At 47.8% G+C, this 13,928-nt stretch overlaps 1 protein-coding gene across 2 annotated transcripts in view; it reads left to right on the plus strand.

Moving 5' to 3' along the window:
- Positions 1-13,928, plus strand: part of LOC144600509 (septin-6) — a 79,105-nt gene that overhangs the window by 9,622 nt on the left and 55,555 nt on the right. For both annotated transcript variants that reach the window (XM_078412165.1, XM_078412166.1), the window contains exon 2: positions 12,506-12,620. In XM_078412165.1, coding sequence (XP_078268291.1) covers positions 12,506-12,620 — 115 coding nt within the window. The remainder of the gene's footprint in view (positions 1-12,505; positions 12,621-13,928) is intronic.

The raw sequence follows: 13,928 nt of genomic DNA on the forward strand, positions 1-13,928 counted from the left end.
ATGGAAGCTATCCAATTTGTCCATGTTTGGCCCAAATCCCTCAACCTTTCCCATTCACAAATCTCTAAATGTCTTGCCTCTACTTCCCCTGTCAACTCATTCCATAAACCCACCACCCTCTATGTGGAAATAACTTTCCCCTCAGATTCCCTTTAAATCTATTGCCTCTCATCTCAAATCCTTAGATCTAAACAACCCCTAAGCTGGAAAAAAATGGCTGCAACTACCCTATCTCAACTACCTTATCCAAGCCCCCCCATTGGTTTTATAAATCTCCAAGGTCATTCCTTGGTCTTTTTCCCCTCGTGGAAAAGCAGTCCCAGTTTTTCCAATCTCTCCTTTAGAATTCAAGCTCTCCAGTGTAGGCAGTGTCATTGTGAATCTTTTCTGCACGCCTCTCTGGCTTAATCACATGCTACTTGTAATATGGTGATCAAAATTACACACAATATGCCAAGTGTAAACTAACCAGTGTATGTACAACTGTAACGTGATGTCCCAACTCTTGTGCTCAAAGGTAGACTCAAAATGCTGGAGTAACTTAGCGGGACAGGCAGCATCTCTGGAGAGAAGGAATGGGTGATGTTTTGGGTCGAGCCCCTCTTCAGACTGATGTCAGGGGAGTGGGCGGGACAGATAGAATGTAGTCGGAGACAGTAAGACTGGTGGGAGAACTGGGAAGGGGGAGGGGATGGAGAGAGAGGGAAAGCACGGGCTACTTGAAGTTAGAGGTCAATGTTCATACTGCTGGGGTGTAAGCTACCCAAGCGAAATATGAGGTGATGTTCCTCCAATTTGTGCTGGGCCTCACTCTGACAATGGAGGAGGCCCAGGACAGAAAGGTCAGATTGGGAATGGGAGGGGTTAAAGTGCTGAGCAACCGGGAGATCAGGTAGGTTAAGGCGGACTGAGCGCAGGTGTTCAGTGAAACGATCGCCAAGCCTGCGCTTGGTCTCACCGATGTACAGGTGTTGACACCTGGAACAGCGGATACAGTTGATAAGGTTGAAGGAGGTGTAAATGAACCTCTGCCTCACCTGAAAAGACTGTCAGGAGTTGAAGAGGGAGGTAAAGGGACAGGTGTTGCATCTATTGCGGTTGCAGGGGAGAGTACCTGGGGAGGAGGTGGTTTGGGTGGGAAGGGAAGAGTGGACCAGGGAGCTGTGGAGGGAACGGTCTCTGCAGAAAGCAGAAAGGGGTGGAGATGGGAAGATGTGGCCAGTAGTGGAATCCCGTTGGAGATGGCGAAAATGTCAGAGGATTATGTGCTATATGCGACGGCTGATGGGGTGGAAGGTGAGGACAAGGGAGACTCTGTCCTTGTTACAAATGGGGGGTGGGGGGAGCAAGAGTGGAGCTGTGGGAAATGGAGGAGACCCTTGTGAGAGCCTCATCCACAATGGAAGAGGGGAACCCCCGTTCCCTAAAGAATGGGGACATCTCTGATGTCCTAGTATGGAAAACCTCATCCTGGGCACAGATGCGGCATAGACGGAGGAATTGGGAGTAGGGGATAGACTCTTTACAGGAAGCAGGGTGGGAAGAAGTGTTCTCTAGATGAGGGAGTCGGTGGGCTTGTAATAGATGGTGATCAATAGTCTGTTTCCTGTGATGGAGACGGTGAGATCTGGAAACGGTAGGGAGATGTAGGAGATGGTCCAAGTGAATTTGAATGCAGGATGGAAATTGGTTGTGAAGTTGATGAAGTCAGTGAGTTCTGCATGGGTGCAGGAGGTAGCACCAATGCAGTCGTCAATGTAGCGGAGGAAGAGATCGGGGATAGGTCCAGTGTACGCCTGGAACAGTGATTGTTCGACGTACCCTACAAAGAGGCAAGAATAGCTGGGGCCCATGCGAGTGCCCATAGCTACGCCTTGGATTTGGAGGAAGTGGGAGGAGTCGAAGAAGTTGTTGAGGGTAGGGGCCAGCTCTGCTAGGCGGAGGAAAGTATTAGTAGATAGAAATTGGCTGGTTTCTTCGGTTGAGGCCTCTGTTGATAAAAGCAAGCATGCAATGTGCCTCTTTTACCACTTGCCTACCTGTGGTGCCAATTCCATGGATTTATGTATTTGTACCCTGAGGTGTCTCAGTTCAACAACACTCTCCAGGGCTCCCAATGAGGTACTCCAACACTGTGTCTTTTGTAAAGCCGTATCTGCACTTCCTTGCTTCTACTCTCCAGGGCTCTGTGTATTCCTACCCTGGTTTATCTTCCCAAAATGCATAGCATTTGGGCAGCACAGTGGTTTGGGTGGAAGGGCCGCAGCCTCTCAGTGCGAGAGACCTGGGCTCGATCCCGGCCTCTGCTGTCTGTGTGGTGTTTGCTTGTGCTCTCTGTGACCGCGTGGGTTTCTTCCAGGTGCTCCGCTTTCCTCGCTCATCGTAAAGACGTGCACGTTTGTTGGGTAAAATGCCCATGGTGTGTAAGGAGTGGATGAGAAAGGACTAGTATAGAAGCAGATTACATGGAACTAGTGTGAACAGATAGACACAAAATGGAGTAACTCGGTGGGTCAGGCAGCATCTCTGAAGAAAATAGATAGATGGGTCGGGACTCTTCTTTAGACTGAATAGGAGTGAACAGGTTAGTGAGGACTGAAGGGCCTGTTTCCTTGTTGTATTTTTCAATCAGTCACCATCTGCCCTTCCTCTGCACTTTCCCCGTTGATCAATATCTGCTGAATCTGCTGAATCAAAATGTAATTTTCAGACCCTTCACTCAGTGGATCCTTTGGCAGCTCTGGGCTCTCTGTGTGGCAGTTTGGTGTCACCAACTCGTTTTCAGAGTTGGAAGCAAATTGTTTAATGTGACCTGAAGAGAGGAAACAGGAAACCACAAACTGTGTCTTCAGTCTGCTCTTTTTCTACAAACCCCTCTGTGTAAGCCCTTGCCTTTCAATGTTTGCAATATCTTGTCCATGAAACTGTCTGGTGTCAGTAATGGGTGATGGCTGTTTCCATCACTCGCCTGAAGTGTGGCTCGTGAAGATTCCTCATTGACCTTCAACCTCTGTGCTGCCACAAGCATTCGTTCCTGTCTCAGATTCTATATGTGCCTGTCTGAATCAAATGAGAGGTTAAATAACCACCGGGGCTTTCTCACCAGAGGGAAGTTGTGCTTGTGGCCATCTTTGCCAGGTTAATGTCTGATTCATTTTGATTTGTAGAACCTGGTTCTTGCCGTCCCAGCACACAAAACAGTTGTACTCCTGACATTTTATTCCTTGCTGTCCTCTTGACTTAGTTGACATTATAGTGGAGATACGGGGTCGTTTGTTTAAATTTAATCTCAACATTTCATCTGCCTATTGCATCACTCCTTTGTGGCCTGCCTCACTGAATGTTAAAGGGCTGTTCTTTAAAAGTTAAAGAATAAAGTTGTTCTCGGTGTCCTTTTTCCCCCACATTGAAAACTTTAAATTGCTTGTTCATCCCTCTATCCCATGCTGAATGGCGTTAGTTGGGTGGTGTCACATTTTCTGGTACTTGAGATGAGCTAGAAACTTGCCAATAGGTGTTCTGCTACCGAGGAGAGAGAAATAGGTGGGTTCGTATTGACTGCTCCATTCAGTTGAGCAACCCATCCGATCCCATCAGTTTGCCCTCAGTCTGAAGAGTCCCGACCTGAAAAGTCATCTGTCCATTTTCTCCAGGGACACTGCCTGACCCGCTGAGTTGCTCCAGCACTTTGTGTCAATCTTTGGTGTAATCTGCGTTCCTTCTTATTACATTATACCGAGTGTATGTGGTCCTGCCCAGAGACACTGTCTGATCCGCTGAGTTTTCTTGTATTAGCACCAAAGGGATGACGGTGAGTGAGGCGTGCCGAGAATTGACGCGCTGTCGTGTACCGTTTTGGCTGTAGTTCAGGAACAAACAAACAGTATATAGGTTGCATTGCAACAATATTTTAGTATATAGGTTGCATTTCAAAAGTACCATTTCAACATCCAAACTTGTCACCACTCTTCAGGGTTCCATGTCCACAGTTTTTCCCCAGTTTCTGTTGCAATTTGCCCCTTAACGTCACTGACCTGCCTGCAGAGATGAACCTCAAAGTCAAAGTCAAAGTCAATTTTATTGTCAATCCTCAGCCAGTTTACACAGACAGAAAATCGAAATACCGTTTCCCACAATCCCGAGGAACAAAGTGCATAAAACTAAGTTAAAATTAAAAAGGCACAGCAAACAACAATCAACATAAAATATAAAATATAGTCACTTCAAATGCGTTAAAACTTTTTTTAAAAAGTGTCTGGTGCTGGATGTGCGTGTGTGTGGGGTGTTAAAGTCCAGGTCCAATAGGGGCAGGGGAGAGAGGAGGAAGGGAGGGGAGAGAGTTCAGCATCCTGACAGCCTGGTGGAAAAAACTGTTCTTTAGTCGGGTGGTGCTTGACCTCAGGCTGCGAAACCTTCTCCCTGAAGGCAGGAGGGTGAAGAGGCTGTTGGAGGGGTGGGAGGGGTCACCCACAATGCTCAATGCTTTGCGGGTGAGGCGGGTGGTGTAAAGGACCAGGAGTGTTGGGAGTGAGGCGCCAGTGATCCTCTCAGCAGTGTTCACTATGCGCTGCAGGGTCTTGCGGCTGGAGGCTGTGCAGCTGCCGAACCACACAGTGATGCAGCTGCTGAGGATGCTCTCGATGGCGCCTCGGTAAAAAGTGTACATGATGGGTGTGGGGGCTCCCGCTCTCTTCAGTTTGCGGAGGAAGTAGAGGCGCTGCTGGGCTTTCTTGGCGATGGACGTGATGTTGTTGCTCCAGGAGAGATCCTCGGTGATGTTCACCCCCAGGAATTTGGTGCTGCTCACCTGCTCCACAGCAGCACCATTGATGGTCAGTGGGTGGGGGTGTTGGGTGTGCGTTCTCCTGAAGTCGACAACAATCTCCTTTGTTTTCTCCACATTCAGGAAGAGATTGTTGTCTGTGCACCACGCGGCCAGCTGGTCCACCTCCTTCCTGTATTGGGTCTCGTCGTTGTTGCTGATGAGACCCACCACTGTTGTGTCATCCGCAAACTTGACGAAGTGGTTGGAGCTGTAGGTGGGTGTGCAGTCGTGGGTCAGCAAGGTGAAGAGCAGGGGGCTTAGCACACATCCTTGTGGGGCACCCGTACTCAGCGTGATGGTGTCTGATGTGTTGCTGCCGACCCGTACGGACTGGGGTCTGGCAGTGAGGAAGTCCAGCAGCCAGTTGCAGAGAAGGGGGCTGAGGCCCAGATTTGTTAGTTTACAAACCAGCTGCTGGGGGATGATGGTGTTGAATGCTGAGCTAAAGTCTATGAACAGCATCCTAACATATGAGTTTTTAGTGTCCAAGTGGGTGAGGGCTGGGTGTAGAGCAGAGGAGATGGCATCCTCAGTGGACCGCTTAGCTCGATATGCAAACTGAAACGGGTCCAGAGAGGGGGGGAGGTTGGATCTGATCTGCTTCATGACCAGCCTCTCGAAGCACTTCATGATGGTTGAAGTCAGCGCTACAGGGCGGTAGTCGTTGAAGCAGGATGGAGAAGACTTCTTGGGCACAGGTATGATGGTGGTTTCTTTGAAGCACAAGGGAACAACAGCCTGGCTCAGGGAGATGTTGAAGATGTCTGTGAGGACATCTGTGAGCTCAGCTGCGCAGTCTTTTAGCACACGACCAGGAATGTTGTCAGGTCCAGAAGCTTTCCGGGTGTTAATCCTTAACAGTGTGCTCCTCACACTGCCTGGAGACAGACAAATAGCCTGGTCGTTGGGGGGGGGGGGTTGTTTTCTGCGCAGGTGTGTTGCTCTGTGCTTCAAAGCGTGCGAAGAAGCCGTTGAGGTCGTTCAAGAGAGAGGTGTCACTGTCACAGGTCTGTGGTAAAGGTTTGTAGTCCGTGATAGTCCTAATACCCTTCCACAGGCTCCGTGTGTCTCTGCTGTCACTGAAGTGGGCTGTGATGCGCCGGGTGTAGTGTTGTTTGGCTTTCCTGATGCCACTGGAAAGGTTGGCCCTGGCTGCCCTGAGACCGGCTGGATTGCCCTCTCTGAAGGCAGCGTTGCGGACCCTCAGCAGCCCATGGACCTCCCCTGTCAGCCATGGCTTCTGGTTAGCCCGGATGGTGATGGCTCTGGTGTGGGTCACATCGTCAATGCATTTGGTGATGTAGCCTGTAACTGTCTCTGTGTATTCCTGAATGTTGGTTGTGTTGTTGTATGTTGCTGCCTGCTTGAACATGTCCCAGTCTGTAGTCTCAAAGCAGTTTTGGAGTGCAGCTGTGCTGTCCTCTGACCACACACGTACCTCTTTTGAAACCGGTTTGGTGACTTTCACCCGGGGTCTGTATGCCGGTTTCAGCAGAACGGTGAGGTGATCAGAGAGGCCGATGTGGGGGAGGGGGGAAGCCTTGTATGCTCCTTTGATGGTCGTGTAGACAAGGTCCAAGGTGTTGTTTTCTCGTGTTGGGAAATCAACATGCTGGTATACTTTGGGCATGACAGTTTTTAGGTTAGCATGGTTGAAGTCCCCAGCTACGATGAGAAAGCCATCTGGGTGTGCTGTCTGCTGCTCAGAGATGGCCCGGTACAGTTCGCAGAGTGCCTCCTCTCTGTCCTTGTTGTTGGAACTGGGAGGGATGTAAACAGCGACTAACAGGATAGCTGTTAGCTCCCTCGGGAGGTAGAAAGGTCGGCACTTCACAACCATAAACTCTGCCAGCGGTGAACAGTGTTTGTAGACCAACACAGCGTCCCGACACCAAGCATCACTGATGTAAACAATCACACCGCCACCGCGAGTCTTCCCCCCGCTAACCGTAGCTCTGTCCGATCGGTAGCATGTTAGCCGGTCGAGCTGAACAGCGGAGTCCGGGATGTTGTCATTAAGCCATGTTTCCGTAAAAACGTAAACACAGCATTCCCTCACCTCACGCTGGGTCGACCGGAGAAGTCTTATAGTGTCCATTTTATTGTCCAGTGAGCGTACATTAGCCATTAGCATGCTCGGAATAGCCGGTCTGTGTGGGCTAGCCGCTAGCCTAGCCCGGATGCCTCCGCGCTTACCCCTCTTCTGCTTCCTCTCACACCGCCTGCGGCGTCTCCTTTCCAGCCGGGGGGCAGCACTCGAGGCCGAGGTCGAGGCCAGGCAGAGTATTCCGAGGCCGCTAAGTTCCTCTGCAAGCGTAGCGTCCAGTGTTGATGATGTTGTTTTCTTGTCCAGCAAGAACTCACGACTATACTGTCTACTGCTGACTGTCCAGAGTTGTTGAAGTGACAAACATGAAAAAACATTAAAAACACTCGAAAAATCGGGAGAGCGTGGGGCCGCTGCGTCTGCACGCGCTGCCATTTTAAGTCGACAACCTTGTTAATATATGCCCACAGGATGTGGAGCTGAAGAACTGGTCTGACCAGAGTACATCATGCTTGTGCTTAACTTCCATGTTCTCCCTGACCAATTAAGCCATGTAATTTAGTAGTGTTGTTACTTGCGGCTGTACAGACCTGGCTTGTTAAGTACAAAATCCATTGCCACCAGAAACTAGGTCTTTTGTCCTGCTTACTGTTCTGCTATTAGCTGGGTTTCGGTTTTAAAGAGCAAAGTATAGGTGTAACTCAGTGGGTCAGACAGCATCTCTGGAGAACATGGATAGGTGACGTTTCAAATCTGGACCCACATTTTTAAGTTTAAATTTATTATTGTCGCGCATTCTGAGGTACAGTGAAAAGCTTTGTTTTGCATGGTATTCAAGCAGCACAGATACAACATTCATAAATACAATCAAGTCAAGCTCGAGTACAATAGACTGAGCAAAGGGGAAGATACAGAATGCTGAATATATACCCCATTGGCACTTTTGTTATCTCATTTGAATTTTGCTGACATTTGCATGTCCAGCAAATGTGGATTTGACTGATTCCTTCTTTAGCTCCTGAAACCATTTAGCAAATTTCACTGCTTTGCATTGGGTTCTTGATTCCAAGCAGTGTAGGAATAATCTAGGCCTCAACTGATCACAATACTTTTGGTGCATCTCTTGCTGGGTTGTTTTAAAGGTTTATCTGAAAATTATCTAGGGGCTTCCTGTTTTTCACTGGTTGGGAATAAGATTTTTTTTTAAAGCCCCGTTTGTTTGTTTTTTGCCAAATGGGAGTGTGTGTTTTATGAATAAATCTCAGTTGTGTAGCACAGGTTCATAGGTTCTAGGAGCAGAATTAGGCCATTCGACCCATCAAGTCTACTCTGCCATTCAATCATGGCTGATCTATCTTTCCCTCTTAACCCCATTCTGCTGCCTTCTCCCCATAACCCCTGACCCCCTTACTAATCAAGAGTCTATCATATGTACAAATCTGAACATATGTACAAATCAAGGATCTATCTATCTCTGCCTTAAAAATATCCGTTGACTTGGCCTCCATGGCTGTCTATGGCAATGAATTCCACAGATTCACCACCCTCTGACTAAAGAAATTCCTCCATGAGCCTCTGGTAGATGATCCAGAGGGTATTTCTGTCTAGAGCATTCTCATTAGTTTGGTCATTTTCATAATGTTATGTGAAATGAATGCAAGACTAGGGATCTTTTAATTTTCCAATTTGATTTCTTCTCTTTAAAGCTGGTGTAGACACTAACACTAATATTAAACAGTAGACTGGGCCTAGGTTTGGTGCCAGTGAAGCCAATAGTTGGCTCTGCAGCCAACAAATAATTAAATCTCTCTCATCATCCATTGCTGAAGTTCATAGCCTAACCAAACGCATTTATCAGTCTGAGGATGGGTCCCGACCCAAATCGTCACCTATCCAGATGCTGCCTAACCCGCTGAGATACTTCAGACCTCTGTGTCCTTTTGTGTAAACCAGCATCTGCAGTTCCTTGCTTACAAATACATTTATCTTGATATGATTTTGTACGAATAGTGTTTTGGTATTTTGCAGTTAATTACATTTAGGTTGAAGGAAGACAGTGTGCAGGGTTTTGATGGTTTGGTTCGGACTCCTGGCAGTGCAGTGCTGTACAGTGAGCTGGAGGATCATTATGCCACTGTGGGATTGCACTCGTAGCACTGATCATCTGGTGAACAAATGGAGAAATGGATTGAATTCCCCAGATAGGGGATGACGTTGGGGGTTGGATAGATGTGCAGCAATATGCTCCATGCTGGACTGTCTGGTTCTTTTGCACTTCAGTTGCTGCCCAGAGGGGTTCTTAAGGGGTTGGAGAGGCTAGATGCGGGAAGATTGTTCCCGATGTTGGGGAAGTCCAGAACCAGGGGTCACAGCTTAAGGATAAGGGGGAAGTCTTTTAGGACCGAGATGAGAAAACATTTCTTCACACAGAGAGTGGTGAATCTGTGGAATTCTCTGCCACAGAAGGTAGTTGAGGCCAGTTCATTGGCTATATTTAAGAGGGAGTTAGATGTGGCCCTTGTGGCTAAAGGGATCAGAGGGTATGGAGAGAAGGCAGGTACAGGTTACTGAGCGGGATGATCAGCCATGATCATATTGAATGGCGGTGCAGGCTCGAAGGGCCGAATGGCCTACTCCTGCACCTATTTTCTATGTTTCTATGCACAAGGAGGTGCAGGTGCTGGTTTACACAATAGACACAGTGCTGGAGTAACTCAGTGGGTCAGGCAGCATCTCTTGAGGACATGGATAGACGGTGTTTTGGGATGGGATCCGGAGCGGTGCAGCGGTAGAGTTGCTGCCTCGCAGTGCCAGAGACATGGGTTCGATCCTGACTATGGGTGCTGTCCGTAGGTAGTTTGTACATTCTCCCAGTGACTGCATGGGGTTTTCTCCAGTTTCCTCCCACTATCCAAAGATGTATAGACAATAGGTGCAGGAGTAGGCCATTCGGCCCTTCGAGCCAGCACCACCATTCAATACAATACAATACAATACAATACAATATATCTTTATTGTCATTGTACCCAGGGGTACAACGAGATTGGGAATGCGCCTCCCATACGATGCAATAATTTAAGTAATTAACAGCAACCCAACGAAACGAAACAATTGTAACAGTTTTTAGACAGGGTAAAGTGCAAGTTGATCTATGCGTTGTGGCCATCCGGCTCAGCAGGACCGGTTCATAGCAGCTATGGCCCTGGGGATGAAGCTGTTCCTGAGCCTGGAGGTGCGGGCGTAGAAGGCCTTGTATCGTCTGCCCGATGGAAGGAGTTCGAACAGACTGTTGCAGGGGTGTGAAGAGTCTTTGTGGATGCTGGTGGCTTTTCTGAGGCATCGTGTGTTGTAGATGCCCTCCAAGTCTGGTAGCTGTGTTCCGATGGCCCTCTGAGCTCTATGGACTACCCGCTGTAGAGCTTTCCTTTCTGCCTCCGTGCAGCTGAGGTACCACACGGGGATGCCATGCGTTAGGATGCTTTCTATGGTGCAGCGGTAGAAGGTCGTCAGCAGCTGTTGGGGTAGACCAGACTTTTTCAGTGTTCTTAAGTAGAACAGTCTTTGTTGTGCCTTCTTGACCAGCGCAGCAGTGTTATTGGACCATGTTAGGTCCTCCGAAATGTGAGTGCCCAGAAACTTGAAGCTGGACACTCTCTCCACACTGTCCCCGTTGATAGAGATCGAGGCATATTCCCCGTTATGTGACCTACGGAAGTTGATGATCAGCTCCTTGGTCTTGGTGGTATTTAGGGACAGGTTGTTATCCGAGCACCAGTCCGCCAGGTTCTGCACCTCTGCTCTATAGTTTGTTTCATCCCCGTTGGTGATAAGCCCGATCACCGTTGTGTCGTCTGCAAACTTGACAATGGTGTTGGTGTCGAATGCAGGAACACAGTCGTGTGTGAAGAGGGAGTAGAGCATGGGGCTCAGAACACAGCCCTGTGGTGTGCCGGTACTCAGGGTGATAGTGGAGGACAGGTGCGGGCCCATTCTCACTGCCTGCGGTCGTTCCAGCAGGAAGTCCAGGATCCAGTCACATAATGACGAGCTGAGGCCTAACTGGTGGAGTTTGGTGATGAGCTTGGTGGGGATGACAGTGTTGAAGGCGGAGCTATAGTCTATGAATAGCATTCTCACGTACGTGCCCAATGTGATCATGTGTAGTTTTGTTGGTTAATTGGGTTCTGTAAATTGCCCCTAATATGTAGAGTATGGGCGATTGATGGTCGGCGTGGACTAGGTGGGCCGAAGGGCCTGCTTCCACATTGCATCTTTAAACTAGAGATGCTGCCTGACCCGCTGAGTTACTCCAGCACTTTGTGTCGTTCTGGTATGCAAAAGGAAGTGTTCCGTTTGAGGAGTTTCTTTTGCGGGGAGTAATTGGGAGGAGATTGGTTGATTTCTATCACAGATGACTGGAGGGGGGGGGGGGGATGTTTCAGCAAAGAATGAATGGGAGTGGGGGAGGTGAGTTGATGTCGGACTGATTTTCTGTCAATGAACACTTCATTAAAGAGTAACCCAGCAAGCAAGGATAAATCCATGAACGTGGGCTGAAAATGAGACCTAAAGTTCAGACAATGTGCGGTGAAAAACCGACTCTTGTCCATTGGGAATAACACAAGATGCATTGTTGCGTCTGGGAAATGCATTGGTGCTGTCAGAGAATGCTGATGCATGTTGCAAAGCCCCAGTACATCATGCCCTGACGTGTCTATTATCAGCCCTTTTTCTTTTTTTGCTGAACAAACGCGTGGTTGTTGCGTTTTAAAAAATTATCAGCTTTAATGTCCAAAAGTATCACTCTAAAGGCCAATTCCAACGCAGTTATGATGTAATGAATTGATTCTGTTTTTTGCCTTTGTTGCAACGGCTCAGAATCCAAACTGACCCAAGCTGCTGAGTAATTGCTGTAACCATAACAACCACTTGCGCTCGCTTCAAACCCCCTAACAACTTCTAAACTAAGTTCTTTTAACACATTCCAAGGGAATCTGGCGAAGAGACTAATAGGATTTGTCATTCAATAGGCCATCTTATTAAAGGTATCCTGTTAACTGGAAGACCAACACAGTGCTGTAATGTCAGATTTCACCACCAGAGTCAATGCTCGTTATTGAATATAATGGTATTAATTCTGGAAAATGGTGAATTAATATAGATTTTACTGTTCCTTTTAAGGAATTCTGTATTAATTTTACTGCTGGTCGCCATGTAATGGCACATCGTGGAGGGTTATTCCAATAAATAATGCAATTTGCCTTTAAAATTTGTATTAAAAAAAAAAATTCTGTGCTTGCATATTGGAGAAGATGTCATAATATGTTAATCATCGGCTGCATGGTGGGCTGTGATGTGATGTTAGCCGCACTTTGTGGTTGGCTGCTTCCCTTCAACGGCGCCCAGTTGGAGATTGTAACTGCAAATCAAGTGTTAATTTATAGTTATGTATGGCCAGAATTAATGAATTATTGTCGCTATCAGTCCCGATGATGGGCCTTCACTTATACTTTTTGAAATATTATATTGGTAAAGGTTAGGAATAATCTTCATCTTGTGGATAATGGCATATTTTGGGTTGGTGCACTTCGCAGGGACCTGTGTCTCACTAACTTGTTTCCCCTGTGTTGCAGACCGAAGGTGCCCGGAACCTGTTGCTGTCTTCACACGTTGGCTTTGACAGTATGCCAGACCAGTTGGTCAACAAGTCAGTGTGTCAGGGATTCTGCTTCAACATCTTGTGTGTGGGTGAGTAATCAATTTGGCAGCGTTCCAACAACTGACCAACTCCCAGTATCCTGCCTTAATGAGCTGTGCGTTTGTCCGGGTTAAAGGTACAGCGGCACATAATATAGGGTGCAGGGTTTCCCTGCCTGCTGCTGCTACGAGCGACTTCTCAGACAACCGATGGCGCTGCAGAAGAGTTGCTGCCTTACCGCGCCAGAGAGCCGGGTTTGATCCTGACTACGGGTGCAGTCTGTATGGAGTTTATCCAGTCTTCCCGTGACCTCCGTGGTTTTCCTCCGGTTGCTCCGGTTTCCTCCCGCACTCCAAAGACGTAGAGGTTTGTAAGCTAATTGGCTTAGTAAAATTGTACATTGTCCCCAGTGTGTGTAGGATAGTGCTAATGTACAGGGGTCGCTGGTTGGTGGGCACTCGGTGAGCTGAAGGACCTGTTTACGCGCTGTATTTCTAAACTAAACATATTGAGTGTTTTATTGTCATGTGTACTGACAATGGAAAAATCACTCTCTTTCTTGCAACAGTATAACAGGTCTATTAATACTAGATAAACAAAACATTCAATACATGTATCTTAACACTAGTGCAAAACAAAAACCATTGCCTCACTGCAACAAAGACAGTCCATAAATTCATAACTGTGATGAGTGTTGTGTAGGTTCACGAGCCTGATGGTTGTTGGGAAAGAAGCTGTTCTTGAACCTGGTGGTCTGGGTTTTCAAACTCCTAAGCTACCTTGCTGATTGTAGGGGTGAATTAAGAGCTTGGCCAATTGCACTCCTCTGCCGACCAGTGATCCCCGTTCACTATCCTAAACACTTGGGACAATTTACAATCTTCACCAAAGCCAACCAACCTACAAACCAGTACATCTTTGGAGTGTTGAGAGGAAACCAGAGCTCCCGGTGAAAATCCCCCTGGGGAGAGCATACAAACTCCATACAGGCAGCCGCTTCTGTAAATTGTAAATAGTCCCTAGTGTGTAGGATAGTGCTAGTGTACAGGGATCGCTGGTCGCCACTGACTTACAGTGCCGAAGGGCCCATTTCTGCGCTGTATCTCTAAACTATTTCTAAAGGCCCGTTGACATTACCAGCGATCCCCGTACATTTAATACAATCCTACACCTACGCGGGACAATTTACACTTGTACCAAGCCAATCAACCTACAGGTGTGGGGGGAAACCGAAGATCTCTGAGAAAACCCAAGCGATCACAGTGTGAACGTACAAACTCCATACAAGGAGCACCCATAGGCAGGATTGAACGCGGGTCTCTGGTGGCGTAAGGCAGCAACTCTACCACTGTGCCACC

The sequence above is a fragment of the Rhinoraja longicauda genome, chromosome 15 (genome assembly GCF_053455715.1).
Source record: "Rhinoraja longicauda isolate Sanriku21f chromosome 15, sRhiLon1.1, whole genome shotgun sequence".
NCBI classification, from domain to species: Eukaryota; Metazoa; Chordata; class Chondrichthyes; order Rajiformes; family Arhynchobatidae; genus Rhinoraja; species Rhinoraja longicauda.